Below are 21,051 nucleotides of genomic sequence, written 5' to 3'. Positions count from 1 at the left end.
GCCCCCCCCCTTCCCCACCCCAGATGAAAGTGGAAAGACCATGGCAATAGAGAGTAAGTGGTCACTGCAGTGTCTTCTCCCTTCAAAAGATCCAACTGCTGCTGAGGTAGAAATTGAGCGTCGGCGCCCCCTAATCCTCTTCTGCAGACTCTTGTGAGGATGTCTCTTCAGTCTCCTCCTGGAACACACAGAGGCACAACCATTACACCTGTGGGCCCTTCTTACCGACAGTTCGGACATGATCTGTTTCCACAGCCCATTATGCTGGCTTCAAAAGAGGACGCGGATGATCGGCAAGGCCTCATTCCCAGGCCTTCTTAAACCGTAATGGAGGAATCAAGGTGTTGTTTTTTCCCAGAGCAGTCATTAGCCGCTGTTGACTTAAGGCTTGACATCATGGCGGCTGGTCAGCAAATTCAATTGTTTGCAGTTCAGAGAATGTCAGGCCAATGTAAGCTTACGCACCAATTAGAGTAAAAAAGAAATGGATAGATTTTTCCCGACAGCATGCCGGCCATCAGTTTTAAAAACCAGTGCACAAGTAAGCAAAAAATAAAGGGAAATCCTTTCTTAAGACACAAATGAACCCGTCCTGCTGATACTGGCATAGTCATAGCGGATACTTTTATGATGCTTGCTAGATGCTTTTAGGCATGCTTTGTTATTGTTCCCATCTGATAGACAAGAAAGTCAAGACATGGCAAGGAATGAACCCAAAGTTACAGACGGAGTAGGGCCAGGAATTGGGCGCGCCTGGGAGAGGGTGGCGAGAGCTGACTACTCACTTCCTTTCTAAATCGAGTTCCTCATCCTTGTATTTATTAAAGCACATTTTAAGACAATGAGCAAAGTTTGGCATACCGGCTGGATGTCAATACTAGATCCACATTGACCAAACGTTTAATGGTGGGCTGGCCAAGCAGAGAAAATCTAATATATATGTTTTTGCAGGGCCTCCTCTTCATATAAATCTAATTCTTTCTTCTCTTTTTCTTTCTTTTTTTTTTTTTTCCCTGATCCCTTATGGCTCTGGAATTTGTTGGAGTTTCTGCAAGCTGGCTTGAGCTGCACGGTTCTCTTTCCCTTTGCTTATTTAACAAATGTGCAGTACCTTTCAGGACATGGGTGGTAAAGCGGAGACAATAAACATTTCTGATAAAAGTGTCGTTAGTGAGAGGATGATTTTTATCAAATGCTGCACACTGTCTCATAAGACGGCATGTGAAAAAGATCTGGGAGAAGAGGTAAACATTTACTCCTGCAGCAAACTGAGCCCCTTTAAGAATGGCCAGCTTAAAACAGCTTATAACAGTCTTCATACTTTAATAGATTTGATTTTCCACATGGCTTCATTTTGTCTGGGTGGCTAACTGACACAATTTATACCTCTCTTCCTTTCCCAGGTCACTACAGTACACCATTCAGTAAAGCATGCCTTAAAGCTTGTCTGCATTATATGACCAAACTTCCATTCATTAGTGTTTGAAACACTTCAGCTGTGAAGGAGCTCCTAAATGTTACCATGTGTGACGCTTTTGCGTAAGAGCAGCAAACGGGAGGGAAAAAACCCACACAAACTGGCACTCACACACTCACATGAGTGCGTGTGCGCGCACACACACACTCTCTCTCTCACTCACACACTCTACCCAGGGCTTTAATCACAGACCAATGCTTACTGCAAACCCCTTGCAAAAGGTTTCAAACATTCTCTTCCCCCAAAGACGGAGAAAGCTGTAAATCCTGGGAATAAACACACATACAAATGAATGGATTACAGCTTAAAAAATAAAACCACAGCAGCATCAAGTCATGAGATTTCACACCGGTTTTGTTTAGTCTGCTTCGGGTTATGTGGGAAATGTGGAACGTACGAGGCTACCTCCCCTCCGCTCCCAACCCCCAAACTGAGGGCTCCACATATTTAAGCAGCAGGTTTATACCTCTTGATAGGCAACAGGCCATGACCCTGAGATTCTCTGTGGAGTCCCGGCCACAAAGGAGGATGTAGCATGATCAAAGCCAGACAGACGAAAGAGAGACAAGCCAATGTTCGGCTGCCCTATGACCTTGTCTTTTCACTTAATATTTAAATTCCAGAAAGTCACTAAGCTGTTCGGCAGATCCACTCTTCATCCGTCCCCCAGGGACTCACTTCTCATTATGACCCAAGGTGTGAACTTAGGGTACTGCTCTGAAACAGACCACAGCATAAACACTGGCAGGTATCTTTTACTCCTTCTTATGTTTAACAAATTAATAGAACTTGGTCAAGCTAGAAAACTTTCTGGATTTAGCTGTAATTATTCCAATTTCCAAGTGCCCGATTTTTCTGTACTATCTGGAAACCAAAGTACTTCCAAATCCGGAAGGAAATAGAACTTTCAGGCCATGAACTTACAAAGACCTTGCAGTAGATGGAATGCAATTGGCTTTTCAAAACATTCCCAGAAACTTTGCTTGATTTGAGCTCTTGAAGCTCCCGATATGTAAGTGGTTTATTTAAATCCCTTAGACACAACTCAGCTGAAAATGATGGTCCCTCATATTGTTTCCTTTACTTAACAGCTCTTAACACAACACGGATAGTTGTTTGACTAATGTATCTTTCCGCTGACCTTGCAATTCTTCTACTAGTAGCTGTCAGTTAGTCCTGGGTATGTAAGTAGGATGTCAGAGGGTGGGGGCCTCACTCTGTTAACTTTGGGAAGTAATGTGGCTCTCATATGCTCTGAATGATGGTTTTCTCAAATGTCTAGTTACTGGAGCATTCCCTCGTCTTGGCATGGCCCCGACTGGCCACCCTCCAAGGGACAGCATGGCTGCCAAGCGGATGACGGTGGGGCGTGTGGCACTTCTCACCTCTGCAAACCTCTGTTCTCACCTTTTCAATGACTTAACTTTTGCTACATGTGTGGTTGCTGTGACAAAAGTATGGGTATAATTAAGAGAAGAAAAATCTTCCCTGTCAGGAAAAAAGATTGAACTTGGAAAACCCACCCTCGGCTGCCCTACATGTCACAGCTGACCAGACCTCACACAGGGCCCTTGTGTGGTGCAAAGTGTGGATGGAAACCAGTGATGTAAGGGAATAGGCAACTGGCTCTGGCGTCCCCAAGGAATCTTATTTCCATAATAGGGTAGTTGGTTGGGACCCCTGAGATTCAATCCTCTTCAGTGACTTAGAAGACACTGCCACTCCTTCTAGACCATAGCTTGCACCTTGAGATATCTATTTAATTTGCAACATATGGCCAAGGGACCTCTGAGCTTTGAGTAGCCCCCCCCAGGAGCAGCTCTGAGGCAATAAGGAGGTGGAAATTCGATAGCCGAGAGTGACCCACATCTCATTAGAGGCTAGTCTGCAAGGTGGGAAGGCAAACAGCAGCAGTCTGGTCAAGGAGGCTAACTGTTGGAATGGGGCTTCAGGAATGCAGGATAAAAAGACTTTTCCAAGTGCAAGTGCACAGTGACATTTTTATAAGCACCAGCCACCAAGACCTCTAAACACTGAACAGCTCCCAGCTAATCACACGGCTACTTTACAAAGACAACGGAGGCTTGCACCACATTGGGGCGAAACATGCGAGTGTTTTGGGCAGAAAACCGATGAGAAGGAAAGGAAAGTGGGCAGAGCTGGAGAGCTATATTTTCATTATGACTCCTGGAAAATCGCACTCATTTTGCCTTAGTTTTTCTTTCGTTCGTTTATTAAAAAAAGGAATTTAATAAATGTAACTCTTTCATTGCTTTGGTGAAGCTTGAAAAAACACCCCACTAAAACCTAGAAATATAGTTTGCACTTCCAGCATGTGGCATTTACCTTTGGGTGTACTTCCGCTCATGGACTCAAAAGGAGGAAGAAGACAGCCCCATATCCAACCTTATCTTCGATGCTTGATGGAATTTTAAAACGTCTTAAGAGTCCAATCGTCCATCTTAGCACATAGACACAAGCGAGGGTGTGTGCCGGAGGAAAATTTAGTACTTAATGTGAGAGCCGAAGCTCTGGGTTTAATTTTCGGATGCAGACTAAACAGCAGGTCTGCAGTGGAAGGGAGGCCAGTGAATTCTAAATGGAACCAGGAAACGGAAATACTCTCCTTGCACATTTGAGGACTCGGGTCCTCGTGATCCCCTTCTTTGTGTATAGTTAAGGAGCGCAAAATCACAGCAGTCCATGTCAGCTTTAATAAATCCTTATTTTTTCCTCCTTGATGGCAAAGAATTCGGCAACTCTTTTATTGTGAAATGCTGCAGGCTAAAAATACATCTGTAATTTCAGCTATCTTGCCAATAAGCCTACAAATACCTGGTTGTCTAGGAAGAGTCATTAGCATTTCATGACAAATTCTTTTTGTCATCTTAATATGTTCAAATCCTTAAGGACTCAGAATGACCCATTTCAGAGTTTTTCATGTTCTTGAATATCTCCAGCCAGTCCCATCAGAACAGAAATAGTGGACTCTCTTTCTCAGCAGCAAGGACCAGAAACCGATTTCTCAAGTTCCATCTGCAGCTACGTGACCCGCAAGACCACAGAGCTGAGTTTTTCTATTTCTCTGTCAGATATTTCATTTAAAATGGATTGAGGCTGTTTAACTTAATGGAAAGTGATTATTTCCTCCAACTAGGAAAACTTTACATCAGATTTTTAAAAAATACGTTAAATGGAACATATATAAACCAGATATCCTGGCAAGTGGAAGGCATTCTGGTGGAAATGCTAGGAGGGAAATATATTTTTTAAAGGAGACTGAAGAAGTTAGGATATTTAAGGCATTTGTACCCCGTCCTTTCTTTATTTTAGCTTTATGTGTCTGGAAATACACAAGCGTCAGGACTACCTTGCACGCGTTGCCATCAACTTAATAAAGTCAGCATTAAGGTTTTTATTGAGGGGTGTTTAAGGAAAGAAGGTTGATCCTGGAGGTCTTTGCCCACCAACATCACCCTGACATTAATGACTTGTGTAACTCATGCCATATTCTCACTGCGTCAGACCAGTAATGACAATACCCATCTAACTGCCCAGCAGGGTAAGAAAAAAAAAAGTGACAACCGAATGGGGAAATTTTGAAGAAAACAAACAAACAAAAAGCCAGTATAAAACCCTGTACGATCTAGTGTGGAATAATTATTGTTAATTACAGTTACTCATTCTATCTTTATTTCTTTACCTGTGATTCAATGAGAGACTGCTGAGAAAGAAAATTTTAAATAACGCCTCGAAAAGAAAACAGAACAAGGCGTCTTTGATTTCTAAAATGCACTCCTGTTTGTCTCACCTGCACCCTTGATCAGCGTTCTGTCACTGAAATTATTGTAAACAGAGGTAACGTTCATCCCCAGGATACTACAGATTTCTTTCCTGGGGTGAAGTAATATTTACCACTATCTTGAGAAGGGAGTCACACTTTGCAGATAGGGAAATCATTTCACGTGTGAACTCACTTCAAGTTTCAGGATTCTGTAGTCACCATTTCTGAGGGCCACGAGCTCTATCAATTTTCCGTGCTAGTTCTACTGCTTACTGAAGGAGCCTCATATTTGAAAAATAGCTTAAGATGTAGCAAAAGGATTTTTGCCTGAAGGAAGAAGCATTCAGAAGAAGGAAATTTATTTCAACATTTCCCAAACTGTTGAGGAATGTTCTTGTTTTTACGCAAAATAGTTTTTATTTTTATCTATTAATTATTATTATTATTATAATTTTAGTGAGGGAGAGAGAGGGGCAGAAGAAGAGGGAGAGAAAGAATCTAAAGCATGCTCCATGCTTAGCGCGGAGCCTGATGCAGGGCTTGATCTCATGACCCTGACATCATGACCTGAGCCAAAACCAAGAGTTGGGCGCTTAACCAACTGCGTCACCCAGGCACCTCAGCAAAGTTTTTAAAAACGATTACGTCAAAGGGTATTTAGTGGTTATATTCCAGACGTGTTTATTGGTGGCAGAGACCAGCAGAAAACTTTTCTCTTGCTTTTCTATGTGTGTAAGTTTTTGCATATCTATTGTGTTTACTGCCGGGGAAAAGAACATTTCTGATTTTATTCAAACTTTTTTCACCAAACATTTTTCATTGTCCTGAGTTAGGACTGTTGGATAAAATTAGGAAATATCAGTAATAGTAATAAGTCAACAAACAATTTCTCAACATACATTCGAGTGTCCAGCAAACACTTCCTGAATGTAAAATAGTGTCTTGAACCAAGCAACATATTGCTATTCAAACATTAAGGATTTTTTTTTTTTTTTTAGAAAGACCAGGTTTTAAAACCAGTTACTATATATTCATATTAATTTGGGTCAGCATGTTTGGATAATGAGAAGAAAGTCTGAATATTGGATCAACAATTGGTTTTTACTCAACTTACTTCAAAATGCAGAGGAAAATCAGGCAGACATTGCCATTTTCCTTTTTAACCTGATCTATGGACTTCACCACACGGTTAAAAACAATCATACTTAAAAAAAAAAAAAATCCTATAGGAAATCTGGCAAGCCCAGAAACACTTAATTTTGCCCTGTGGAGGTTTATCTATTGCCTGAAATTGAGTGATTTTTTTTTTTACTTCTGTTAGAAGTTTATGTCATCTCTCTGAGACAGTCCCTGACAAGACACAGCTGAGCTCACCTTGCCCACATTCCTTTATTACAAGGGTTAGCCAAGCTAAGTACTTCGTATGCTTATGGTTAATAATCATATTGATATGTTTCCTTGCCCTACCTCTGTGCTATCATATCCTTGAGTGACTTTACTGTAAGGGTTAAACATTGGTATCTACTGTGCTCTCTCCTTTTCCCTTGACCTCTGCATGTCAGAGGTCCGAGGTTAAATCAAAAAGTATGTCCTATACAAAAAAACAGTGCCACTCAGGCTGGGCTTTGATAGAATTCTTCAGGTTTTGCCAGTTGGTACCAAACATTTCCTGGCTCGCAAAATGTTTTACCAGCTTGAAAGAGCATAAGTAGGAAAATAAATAAATCAGTACTCTTTATGACTTCGGCAGCAGAAATCACTGCGTTCCCTGAGTGAGTAGGAGTGACTATTTGCAAGTCTGATTTATTAGCAACTATTTACTGCATTGGCCAAGGTACCATTCAAAAGACAAGTGTTAGACTGAGAATGCTCTCCCCTCTGTCTCCCTCCCCCCTCTCCTTTGTATGTCTACACTGAGAGCTCCTAGTAAAAATGCCTTCTTTAAGAACAAGGTGCTGACTGCAATTCATCAACTTGCTTGTCCCAAAATGAAATCTCTCATTTTGCTCCAAACAATGTTTAGGTTGTCTGAAATATAAACATCCTTAAAACAGCCCTTGAAGTCCCTGTAAAAACACTCAACCTTTTTTTTTTTTTAAAGAGGGGAAAAATCCCATGATAACCAGGCTTACTGAGAGTTCTTTGCCCAGGTACACACACCCACAGAAGATGTTACTTGCAGGTAAAAACTCTACTTTGAAACAGAAAGCTTTGTTTCTACTCTTTTAGAAAGAGAGAACTTTCCAAACCTCTCCTAGGGAAACTGAAAAGGAGTAGGTTTGTACCTGTCTTAATTGCTAGAGGCGGAGCTTGCCCACGTAAGTACAACAATGAGGAAATTGGGTTGAAAGCTAAGGAGAACCGTTGGGATTTTTTAAAACCTGTTTTCCCTTTGGGTAGGACTCAGGTGAGGACAAAATGTCTGAATTAAAGAGCAGGAGTCATTTCTGATCTCCGCTTAAAGCCTTAAAAGAAGGAAATCCAGAAACAGTAAGATATCCGACCAACCAGCAAAATCTTTTTAGAAGTTGGAGATGGCGTGAGATTTAGTCTTACCAAAATACAAACTTGAGAAACAAGGCTCCCACTGCCCATAAGAATAACCTCATACTCTTATGGTGTTCTCGTATAAAAACAACAACGACAACAAATCCCACCACTATTTCCTACTAAAGTTAAGGACATGATCCATGTGGTTGAGAAGTCAACTGTTTCAAATTGCTTAAAAACTAACATAGTAGCTAATTTCTATTTATGGCTTAATTTGTCATTTTAAATAAAAATATGGCAGAATTCTCCCAGTAAGCTGTGTTTTCACTGTTTCTGTAATTTAAAAAATTCATGTGACTGTTGTGGATTTTTCTCTTTAGATTGTTAAGAGCCCATTAAGGTTCCCGTGAGGATGCAGGACACACTCGAGGTCTCTCGCTGACGGCACCTGGTGGGCTTTATGAACACAAATCCCTGCAGTAGGGCTTCCCTTAAATTTTTATTCTTCTCTGGACACATGTATTTATATGCATAAACATAGATCGAGATTTTGAAACTTATCGTAATTCTAGACTTGTCTCCTCAGAATGAATTTTGCTGCTTTGTATTCCAGTTTTAAGAAGTGGTATTCTTGAAGCTCTGGGGAGCTTTCAGAATTTGATGGCATTAGAGTAGTTACAATGGAGTCTTTGTAATTCCATATAAATGTGACATACATACGAGAACAGTGATTCTGACTGCTTTAGTCCTAATGAGAGGATGTAGCAATTACTGTAACATTTCCCCCTTAGTTAAAACAATCTTCATTTTTAAAAAGTGCAGTGAAAACACCAGAGGTCAAAAAGATAGTAGTTTTGAACTAATGCGAGTTCTAGGATTTTTGAGAGTATAAATCTCTGGAAATGAAAAAAACCCAGCATCCAAAAATAAGTCAGAATGAGCAATACACCCTGGAATTTATATAATTTCGAATCTCTCCAAATTTTCTTGGGACCAAGGGGGTATGTTCTTATCCCAGTGCACAGATGAGTAAGTAGGGAACAGAGAGATTAATTCACCCAGTGATGGGGCCAAAAAGCAAAATCTAGGTCTCTTTACACAGCGCTGAGCCCTTTTCTTTAGACGTAAAATATTTAATTGTATTAAAATTTTCACCACCTCAAAGCAGGATCTGAATGGAGCCCCTCAAAGTACTGTTGATGAAGAGAGGATATGAGCCTGAGTCAATCCAGACTGCCACATGGAAAAGCCATCTGGGAGGGTATTTTGAAATAAACAGATGGAAAAGGAAGAGATCCTTTTGAATGTAGTGTTAAATTTACATTATCCTCCATGAACTTCCACATAGCCCCCATGTTTATATAATTCATTGCTGTATCCTTAGACAATATAGATTAGGAAACCCAATGAGCTCACTTTTTTTTTTTTTAAACTCTGAACTCTTCCTCTGGAGGGCAAATCTGGAGAAGGGTCTGTAAAACAGCCAGATGGATCAGTGAAGACCAACCCAGTCCATCTGTGCTTTCTTTGATATTCCTGATTCTCTTGGAAAGTATTTATGATTTCTTGATGTATCACTGACCAATTTGCCATCAATTTCGGCCACATCGATAATCTCCACCTACCATTTGTTTCTGCCTCTCTACTTTTGAATATGCCACTCATTTCATTGATAACATCTTTCTTTCTTTCCCTAATTTACATCTCCATTTTCCCCTCTGCAATTAAACAACAAAAACAAAATCAGAAGGCTTCCAGGGATACCTGGATGGCTCCTCAGTTAAGTGACCCACTCTTGATGTCAGCTCAGATCATGATCTCAGGGTCCTGGGATAGAGCCCTGTGTTGGGCTCCCTGCTCAGCAGGGAGTCTGCTTGGGATTATCTCTCCCTCTCCTTCTGCCCCTCCCCCTGCTTACTCACGCACACTCTCTCTCTTTCTCCCTCAAATAAATAAACAAATCTTAAAAAAAAAAGTCTTCCAAGAACTATCCCCTTAAATAACACATGGCATTCCCCTCATCCATCTGCATCCCCTATGTGCCTCATATATGCTGGCATTCTGTGGTCATTTGTTCAACAAATGTTCACGTCTTCTCATGTGTGTTCACCCAGTATCTTCTTCACCCCTGGCTGGCTACACCTTAGAATCATGTGGGGAGTTCATAGAAAGAATGATGCTTGGGTCTTCAGATCAGATAATCAGAATCACTGAAGGGTGGGGTCAGTGGTATGTAGGTAAACTTGCTATCCAGGAAAAAAAAGGTCCTGATTTGTAGTAGTCAGTTTCCATGGGGTAAATACTCACACTGTAGTGGATTTTAAGCTATCAACCTGACATCACCAAACATACAATTTGAAAGAGATGCTTACAACTGGCTCACAAGGGCTGGCTCCACACACACTACTGGGCAGTGTTCAGGCATATATATACATGTGAGATATACACACACACACAAATATACATACATATATACACACACACACATATACATACATATACACACACGTATACATACGTATACACACACACACACACGCACACACATATATATCTCATATTGAGATATATATAATAGCCACATACGTATGTGTGGGTGTTATACACACACGGTGATAGATATATATAATATTCATATATACAATCTCTAGGTTATTCTAATATGCAGCCAACGTTAAGAACCTCTTAACTAGACTACACATTTCTCAGATGCAATGACTGTTTTTGTTGGCCTCATCTCCCCTACAACACCAAGAATAGAGACTGAATCAATGTCATTAACAGACCACGTAAGGTTATTAATCGAGTGTTCACAGCCAGTGATGCAACAGAGAACACTGCAGTAACCTCTGACCCAAATGCACTGACTTTTAAATTTACTTTCTCTTGAAGTTCTTATTGATGAAAAATGAGAGGCTAAATATCTTTGGAATCTCCTATTTAAAATGTTTCTGTTTATATTTTGTTTTGTTTAAATTGTTTACAAACACTCAAACACTGGGTATTTATTTTTAGTATTCCCTACCACTCTTGGCTTTTATGGGGGCAGCCATGAGAATTTTGGGTTTTTTTCAGTTGAACTCTGCTTTTATTCTACTTAAAACACACATGTAATTATTGACACATTTTCCCTATATGCTTACATGTGTTTAGAAGTTTCAATTTTCTTTCAACCAGCCTTTGTAAAGAATAGGAGACACACCAGATTGATCGGATGGTCTTTCCCAGGCAAGGCACCACTGTCCTAAGAGCACAGGGTGTGAAGTACATTTTCGGAGACCACTAGGGAAAAGATCCCAAGCATATTGTAAAATATATGAAAGAGCTCTACAAAGAACAGAACTTGGTAACCCATGACCCTGGGTAACAACTTATTTCAGCAGGTTCTGTTTGGTGTATTCAGATCTCCTGGGCATCTTTTTAAAAAAGATTTATTTATTTATTTTAGCAGAGGAGGGGCAGAGGGAGAGGAAGAGAGAATCTCAAGCAGACTCTGTGCTGAGTGCGGTGCCCAACACGGGGCTCGAGCCCATGACCCCCAGACCATGACCCCGAGACCATGATCCTGAGATCATGACCCAAGTGGAAACCAAGAGTCAGAGGCTCAACTGACAGCACCACCCAGATGCCCTCTCCTGGGCACCTCTTTAAAACCCAGAAGGGGAGCATAGTGGGACATTTTTAAATGTTAATAACAGCTCACTACTTGGTGATCATGGTTAATTTATTCTTCAGTTTTTTTTTTTCCCTTCAAGATGTACTTCCTCAAAAAATATGATTCTTATGGTTCTATGTATAGGTTATATTTAGGACAAGGAACACCAGGCATAAAGAATAAGAGAAGTATAATTGGTTCCTAATTTTGATGTTGCCAAGACTTCAGAAAATGTGATTCGGCCAATGAGGCAGGACCTGAGGGTTCATCAATCTGCAAAATTGGGATAACTTAACTTCCCAGTTCCCCCACTTTCTTTGAGGGTTTTTGGGATTATCAAAGGTTATGGAATAATGCAATGAACAGATTACATTCCTGTCATAAATCACAATATATTTTTCAGCTAATAAATCCTGTATCAAGTCAATGGTATATGAATAGATAGAAGGAAAGGACAAAATCTGATGTTTAAGAGTTGGCAAAACACATGATAAGATTATTAAACATTTGTTTTATATGAGGCATGGAAATAAAGGTTTTACTTTTTAAAGTATTTGCATTTGCTTTGTACACTTCAGGCCTTGACTGTGTAGGTTTTTTGTTTGTTTGTTTGTTTGTTTTTTAAAGATTTTATTTTTAAGTAATCTCTACGCCCAACATGAGGCTCAAACTTACAATCTGAAGATCAAAAGTCTCGTGCACTAGGGACTGCACTAGCCAGGCGCTCCCTAGGGTTTTTAATGACACAGTCTCAGACTATGTATTCCTGGCTTTGTCTGGAGGATGAAACAAATTTGCAAGAATACTGCGATGCTGACATAATCAAAACTAGAAAAATTCTAATCAAAGATTTAATTTGGGGTCCTATCTTTTTTACTCTACTTTTTATATTAATGGGGAGGAAAAAAATCATCATGACCATCTCTTACCTGGGCAGGCTTCTTCTGAACGACTTGTTGTGGCTAAGGAAGAAACAAACAAAAAAATTGTTATATTTTAAAGGGAAACATACATAATGAAAACAATTAAGTATATACATGTTAAATATAGACACTTGCCTGCAAAGTTAAGAAAAAAATTGGTTCTAAAATTAGATTCACTTGAGGAGTGAAAGGGGCTAATTTGTTAATAGTTTGTTCAAAAACACTCAGCGTTCTTGAGATATAATTTCCATACCATAAAATTCACCCATAAAGTGTATAATTCCAAGTTTTTTTTAGTATATTCAGAGAGTTCTACAATCACCATCACGATCTAATTTTAGAACATTTTCACCTCCTCTCAAGGAAACCCCATACCCGTTATCGACTGCTCCCCACTCCCTCCTGCCTTCCTAGTCACCCCCCCATCCCTAAACAACCACTCAGCTTTCTGTCTTTATAAATTTGCCTATTCTGGACATTTCATGTAAACAGAATCATACAATATATGGTCTTTTGTGTCTGGCTTCTTTTATTTAGCACCATGTTTTCCGGGGTCATCTGTGTTGCAGCACCCATCAGTACTTCATTCCTCTTTACGACTGAATAACATTCCACTATATGGATATACCACATTTTGTTTATCTACCCGTCAGATGATGACATTTGAGTTGTTCCCACCATTTGACTATCGTGAATAATGTCATGAATATTCATATATACGTTTTAATGGAGTCTTGTTTTCATTTCACTTGGGTATAGATAGCTTGGAGTGGAATTTCTGGGTCACGGAGGTAATTCAATGTTAAACTTTTTAAGGAGTCGCCAGACAGTTTTTCAAAGCAGCTGCACCATTTTACATTTCCGCCAGCAATATATAAGGGTCCCAATTTCTCCATATACTTGTCAACACTTGTTACTGCCTGTCTTTTTATTATAAACATCTACTGGGTGTGAAGTTCAATGCCACTGTGGTTTTGACTTGATGTTCCCTAATGACAAATGATGTCGAACATCTTTTCACGTGTTTATTGGCTGTTTATTTTTCCTCTTTAGAGAAATGTCTATTCAAATCTCTTGCCCGTCTTAAAGTTTGTCTTTTCTTATTGAGTTGTGAGAGTTCTTTAGCAGAACTCTTTATCGGAATATGATTTACAAATATCTTCTCTCATTCTGTCGGTTTGTTCACTTTCTTGATGGTTTCATTTGCAGACTATTTTGTTATATTTACATCTGTAGCTCTTAAATTATGTATGTAGTACAGAATTCTCTTTTTTGAGTGAGACATCTGAGGGAATTTTTTTCTACCCAACCTAAATTAATTTTCCAATAATTAAAATATTTGGGAGATATTTAAATTATTCTTGGTTTATGTAAAAGTAGGATCTGAAGCCCAAGATTTTTGATGGATTACTCCCAGTGCTCACTCACAAGTCTAAATAGAAGGCTTACTTCTATCTATACATCACCAGGATTTGCCAACATAACTGAGCTACTCTGATGTGGATCGTGACATGTTTTTGTGGCACAAATGAAAAAAATAAAATCGCTACAGTTCTCTCAAATAACAGAAGTTGGGGCAAATTCACCCTATCGCGAGGCGAAGAGCTCCTATTCATTTTCTTTCATCTCGGAATTTCTCTGATGGTGTGATGGTCCTACCGCTGATGTACTAAACATGTTAGATAAAAATCATCAGAGCTTTTTTGCTTTTAGATGAACAAGATAAAAACTTTTTAAAATGACAAAACACTTTTGTTCACTGAAAAGAAAAAGCTCTTCCCTTTGACTTTAAATCACAGGGGAGATGACATCATAAAAGCCCAGATTGCGAGATGATATTTTCTCCAGGTGGTACTGAACCCAGGATGATGAGGACTTCTTGCCTCTTAGGATTCAAAAGTGTGTGCTGAGAGAGTATTCATTTCATAAGAGTCATTTGTAAGGACGGACCACTTTCTTCCTTCTCTTTCTTCCTGCCGGTGACACCTGTACACATGTTTACTCCCAAACCATTTCAAATCCCCACACATTCTTGCAGGCTGACTGGTTTCTACTGCCCAGAAGTTCCCCTCCTCTTTTGGCTGAGGACACCACATTCATGGGACTCCTGCACACTGCGGGGCTCAATGAAATCTTCTGAAAGGGCTGCCAGCTCACCCGATTTTCCATGAATTAGGTCCTGACACTTCAATGAGGGGAAAGACAATGTCTGAACCTCAGCCAGCCCTGGCTCCCGGCCTAGTCCGTGTCACAGAACTCCTACCAGCTGCCCTTCCACACAGCACTTCATACTTCTCAGACCACCAAACAAACAGACCCTTGAATGCTCTCAATGCTGGTTGGGGTGATGGCTGCCAGGATGTTTTCCCAGCCTCTGGCACCCAATGGCTCCAGACTGTGCCGAGAAAGTTTTTTGTTGTTGTTATTTTGTTTTGTTTTTATTTTTATGAATGGCTTTGGTAGAAAATGCAGACGGAAGCATAATACTACAGCCATTCATAAAAAGGGAAAGGAAACAAACTAGTCTGGAAATCTTCTGGGACACCAAACAAACCGCAAGTTTCTTATCTTCCTTGGGGTATGTCCTACCCACTGAGTGTGGGTACCTAGAAACCAGTTGCCTCTTAGGATTCTTGTCATCAAAAACATGGTTGGCCACTGTATCTCTAGAAGGAGGACTGAATAATATCAACTACGCATGCAAACCATTAGCGTGGTTGGCAGTGGATTTCCCTGCACCTTAATGCGTGAGTCATATTTTATACATGCATTCCCACACAGAAGCTAAAAGCCTGTTTATTTTAGCAGCTCCTGCCCCTTCGTGACCAGGAGGGCCCAGACCTGATTATTTCTTTTTTTTTCTTTCTTTCTTTTTTTTTTTCCTGGGAAACTAAGGCATAGGGAATCAAAAATAACCTCCCCTAAGATCATTTTCTAAAGCTAACACAACTTGAGTCTTCTATTTCTTTTAATCCCCTGTATGATACCCTGAGGAAACCCATTTTCTTCCTTCACCACTCCCCTGCACAAAAAAGTCAAATTCAAATCCAGATCCAATTCAGGTGGAGAGTGGCCTTGATTTCCACCTCCAGCTGCACCTTCTTCTCTGGGATCTGAGGATTCCCCACTGCCCCCACGGCCAGAGGAAGCCTCGGGCTTCCTGGGCAGGGCCCAGCTCTGGCTTACAAGGCTTCTGGTGACAGGTGAATGCCAGAGGACACGAGTCAGGCCCCACAGGTCCAGATGATCCTCTCTCCCACTTGGAGATTCTTCCTTCGTTACCAGCTGTGGAGGGTCTGAAGAAGTCCCTTTTAAAGGCGTGGATTTCATGATGACTATCCTATTGAACAAGTAGCAAAGTCCTCTAACTTGCTTATTTAGATGATTCTGATGATTCTGTTTCTTTTCTTTTCTTTTTTAAAGATTTTATTTATTTATTTGACAGAGAGACAGCCACTGAGAGAGGGAACACAAGCAGGGAGAGTGGGAGAAGAAGAAGCAGGCTCCCAGCGGAGCAGGGAGCCCAATGTGGGGCTCGATCCCAGGACCTTGGGATCACACCCTGAGCCAAAGGCAGACGCTTAATGACTGAGCCACCCAGGCGCCCCTGATGATTCCATTTCTAATAACTCTGCACACGTGTTGAGTTCATACACTATAGGCACCTTGTCGACTTGGTATGCAAACTCTAAGTGCACTGAAATTTTGAGTTGCTTAGGTTAAGGCAGAGTTAACCTTTCAAAAAGCTTGTCATGCAAATCTCTCACTCAGTTGTTGCATTTAAACATCTCAAACACAGTAGGTAAAAGAGCTTCCTAGCCAGAATGAAGTACCATCATCATCAACAACAAAGGACTCTAAAGATCACGTGCTTTGGGTTAATACAACGCTAAAATAAGACCATGAGAACTAAAAAGACCCCATCACTAGAACATTATCATGGGAAGATTCAGAAAAGCCCTTTCTAACCACTTGGACTTCAAAGTGTGGTTCTCTGCGGGCTCATCTTTATACTGGACTAGCTCAGCCAAATTCAAAGTACAATCTTGATGTAAATAAATATTGTTAAAGTTCGTACAGAGCGTAGGATACAGCATGCTAAGAAAGTGCAAGGGATACAAAAAAGAAAAGCTTGTGAGTTTAGATTTCTGAGATCATACAGCAAACTGGTATTTCTCCAAACGAAAGGAAAATAGTTATTGAATTTTTAATGTCCGCAGAGTATTTTGGTTGTTAAGGTTTTGTAGAACGGCACTTGTGTAGGAAATGGCCTGCTGCACCATCCAGTTCCGAATAATTAAGGGGTTCCCCAGCCCTCCTGAGAATCCAACCTATGGTTCCACAGAGTCTAGGTATTTAAAGCTGATACTTAGACAGCTAAGCCACCCTTCTGGTAGGCATTGAAAGAAAATCCTTCATAACAAAGGGCCTAGACATTAATAGCTCATTTTTAGTACTAATCTAAACGGTAAATGAAATGAGGCTGGAATTGGGCTTACTAAGTTCATTTTGAAAAAAATGAGGTACAATGTGCAGGAAAGTAAGAAAGATCATTATGTGAAGAGTCTTAAGTTGACCTTTGAAAGAAAATAGCCCTTCATTCGGATCTCTGCACAGATGGGTCTTTTGGTTTCATGCAAGCAGCAGATTTTTAATCTAATTATAGCTTTTGTTTTTGCCAGCCACTGGGAGGCGCTTTTGTTCACTTTGCTTTAAAATCGTAAGACGGTTGTTCAATCAAGAGGTACTTCTGTTCCTTAGCACAATCCTTTCTTCACGTAGATTGTTTTTCATTCTCACAGCAGTACAGTGGGAGATAGATTCCCCTAGCTATTTACTAAAAAAAGAATTTTAAAACCCTCATTTCTTCTGCAAGACATGAAAGCCCCGTTCAACTCTCTTGAAATGAGAGTTACATTGAAGGGGACTTCAACATCTCCCAAAATAACATCTCACAGATAAGCTCAGCTATTTAAAATTTTAAATTTAAAAAAATAATAATAATAAAATAAAATTTTAAATTAAATATGGGATCATAATAAAAACATTTGCTAAACAGATATTTGTCTTTAGACTTTCAGAGTCCTTTATGCCTAAGTCAGCTCGTTGAAAAAGTGGGTCTTACGATTGCAGTTGTAACACAGGAGTGCGATAACCTTCATATTTTGCCTGAACTGACTGACTAAAGAATGTATCCCTACCATTTGGAGAAAATTTCATTAAAGGAATCGACCGATTGCTCAATTACCTCCACTGCTTTCTGGACTAAATTAATTGGTTATTTGTAGTAAAAAGTATCAACCAAATTCAATAAGTAGACACAGCCCCGATTCTACACAAGTAATTGTCCGGTTTCTACATAAACACTTCAAGCATGGCCATGAACCATGAAGGCCCACAGCCCCTTCATGTCATGTGGCGTACATATTTACGGGAGTTTTTTTTTGACTTGTGTTTTGAACAACACCTCTTTCCACCCTTTGTCCCATAGTTTAAAGGCATAAAACCAAACCAAACAAAAAAACCCTTTCTTTCTGTATATAACCATTCGCCAAGATTCAGTGCTGAGAAATACGCCTTTCACCCTTCGAAATTTCACAGTGGTATTTTGAATGTATTTTCTTTGACTATGACGTGAACCGAACTGGAGGGAGATTACCATCATCAAGAACAAAAATTCTTTCCTGCCTTTCACGAAATGATGTAATCAACACACTTGTTCATGCCGCTCTGGATTTACCATTCTAAAACTTCAATATTCCCGAAGTCAAGATTTATATTGGGGTTCCTTTAACAAAACGAACATGCTCTACAAGTTTTGAACCATTTTTTAAAAAGTGTAAGGACCTTTCCCTCTCCTTTTACAAACGAGATCTTCCGTGGAATCCCACACCAGAAAGCAGACAAAATAAAATGGTACTTCTGACAGGAATGCCGGCGCCTCATTCACCTGACTTCCACTCCAACCCATTCGCTGACCTCCAAGGATGCCCCAGGGGCCCCTCAGTGGAACACTGGCGCTCCAGGGAGGGCCGTGTAAAGGTCTCTGATCTTTAGGTGCAAATTCTCCATCAGACCTGTAATACCAGGATGGGTGGAGGCAGAGGATTCCCTTTCACTCAGCGGGATTACACGGTTAGGTTGAACCATAGGACCTTGCACATGTGTTTGTCAAACCCAGCAGGACAGCAATAATTTCATAGACGTTAGCCTGATAGAACCAGGGTAAGGTGACCATTCTGCTTATCATTTTTGTGATTTGTCATTAGGCTTTGGTAGCCCACACATCCTACAGACTTTTATACCTTCTGTGCACCTAGACCCTGCACTCCATTTCTCATGCCACTCCGCCCTGGCTCCTAACACTGACACTTATTTTGCCAAAGTCCTCCAGACTCTCTGGACTTTGTGCCAAAGTCCTCCAGACACAGAGTCCTCTGTGACTCTGTCCCCAAAGAAGGGATTTGCTTATATCAGGTGTGATGTACCAGTTTTCTCGTTTATTCTTCAGCTTTTCTTCCAGTACACCATGGCTGGCTTTGTGATCAAAGCTAACTTCTTCTCATACCCACACAAGCCCTTCTGAATTCTACCTCTTCATTGAAACGGAATGGCTGGAATAATTTGTATGTAACAATTCTTGGTGGCTAGCCAGGAGAGCTCTAAAAGGAAAAATGTAACTTCTATTCAATTTAAAATGATCAACTCTCAGTTACTGACACTGAGTAGGGGAGTGGAGTTCAGGGACTCTCTAATGCCAAGTGATCCAAAATTATTTTATTTACCTAAGATTTTTTTTTTTTTTTGTAATTAGGAATACGGTGTGTTTAAAGTTTGAAGAGTTTATTTCAGATCAAATGTTGGTGCAGCAGTGTGAGGAGGAGACGCAGCTATAGCTATACAAATCCCATCTCTGCCGCATGCATATGCCACTTTTCTTGGGCTGGAAGCCTTGTTTTCATGGCTTCTGCAGTTGAGAACGATCCTGCCCCCTAGTGGTGGGAGGTCTTGGTAAAGAGAAACCATCTACAATAACTTAGCCGGTGGCAATCTTCCTCCAGCTTCGAAAAAGCTTCAGTTAGGTCATAACTTCTATTTCTTGTGCCTCCTGTGTGCAGTTAGAGATGACTGTGCAATGTGTGTACACATGTAGCCCCGGATGGTTACAATTTGACAGTAACATCTGGCTCTTATAGTGCAAAGGAGATTTTGTAGTTCTCTGTACAAAGTCTCCTAAGAAGTGATAAATCTATGGGGAGTTTTGGCAAAATCTCTGGAATGTCTGCTTGGTTTTGGGGGGAAGGGAAGGTGTTCTTTATTTTTTACTTACTTGGCTTTACTCTTAGACTTTAATGCAAAAGAAAAAAGTAAGCATCATTTCAAAAGTATTTATTAGATTATTATAGCAAAGTGTCCTCACTGTGGCTGGGCTCATTTCATCTGTTCAAGGATGAGAATAGTCACAATCTGCTCTAGTTAGGGTTTATTAACATCAGCCTGTGTGTGTATGGCAAGATACCACAGCAGTTCTCATGAAAACAGATTTGGGGGCCAATCCTTTGGAGTCTCTGCCTTCCCTCTGGTGCCTCTCAGACACCTTCAGCATGGAGGGCAAAGATCAACAGGGGACCATTTAAAAATTTCAGTGTCCTGATTACTTTCGAAAGCCAACCTTCTATAATCTGATTAAGTTATTCATTGGCTCATCATTCTAATTGATATTTGATAAACTATAAATCAGAGGGGGACTGGGTGTACAAAATAAATAAGAAATACTTCCTGGCCTTAAGAAGCCTAGAGTTTAATGGCGGGGGTGGGGGGCGAACAAGGAAATAGATATTAGAATACAATGTGCAATTTTAGGTTATTTTTTTCTAAGTGCAATGTAATCCCTTATGGTCAATGTAATTTTAAGTGTAGAGAGGCACGGCCATGATTATTTTCCCTCTAATAGGGAAAGACAACATGATTTTTCCCCTCTAATAGGGAAAAAGAGAAAGTAGAGGTAGAAGAAAAAAGAGATGTAAGAAGAAGTTTGAAGACTTGTTGTAGAGGAAAAGTATCACTTCTTTCCTATCACGCACACAAAAACATAGATAGGAAAGAAATTTCTTTGTTTTCACTTAAAGACTATAATTAAGCTTAAAAAACAAACAGAACAAAACAAGACAAGATGCAGTGTGGGGTAATGTTGCCAAAACTATGGTTAGTTTCAAAATGATACTTTGGTATGCTCTTGAGTTAGAGCATTTAAGAGACATTTTTATTTTCTAGAAGACGGCCATGCTTGGGGGATGTGAGGCATTCCGAAGTGAACATTCACACACAAGTGGGACAAAGGAAGACGTGGTCTCATGAATGGACTTTTCATCTCAATTTTTGTGATTCTCCAAGATGTAGGGGCAAAATTCACCTGTAGGCAAACATTTCACTTGAGTAAAAATGATGAAATTAATGTTCCTTCATGGAAAAAGAATTAATCCGTTTCAGTCCTATTTCCTTATTCTATAAGTTTCTAAACAGAAACACTATGTATTTTTTAAAGGCTCAAATTACTTATTTTTCTCTTTACATATTTCTTTTTCTCTGCATATAACCATTCACATAGCTAGTTCACTCTGCATACACACACATGGTTCACAGCACCAAAGTAAAATGAATAAATGTTTGAAACACCATGCTGCTGGGTTTCAGCAAATCAAACACATATGCATAAATGCTG

The 21,051-nt window shown here is 40.1% G+C and overlaps 1 protein-coding gene across 1 annotated transcript in view; it reads right to left on the bottom strand.

Moving 5' to 3' along the window:
* Window positions 1–14: 14 nt before the first annotated feature.
* Window positions 15–21,051, bottom strand: part of HMGA2 (high mobility group AT-hook 2) — a 143,476-nt gene continuing 122,439 nt past the window's right edge. Inside the window, exons 4-5 of the mRNA XM_034643962.1 lie at window positions 12,336–12,368; window positions 15–178 (exon numbers count right to left, since the gene is read on the bottom strand). Coding sequence (XP_034499853.1) covers window positions 131–178; window positions 12,336–12,368 — 81 coding nt within the window. The 3' untranslated portion in view covers window positions 15–130. The remainder of the gene's footprint in view (window positions 179–12,335; window positions 12,369–21,051) is intronic.

This window comes from Ailuropoda melanoleuca, chromosome 15, assembly GCF_002007445.2.
Source record: "Ailuropoda melanoleuca isolate Jingjing chromosome 15, ASM200744v2, whole genome shotgun sequence".
Classification (NCBI taxonomy): domain Eukaryota; kingdom Metazoa; phylum Chordata; class Mammalia; order Carnivora; family Ursidae; genus Ailuropoda; species Ailuropoda melanoleuca.
The sequence above is the reverse complement of the archived record's forward strand: the minus strand, read 5'-3'. Positions and strand labels throughout refer to the sequence as shown.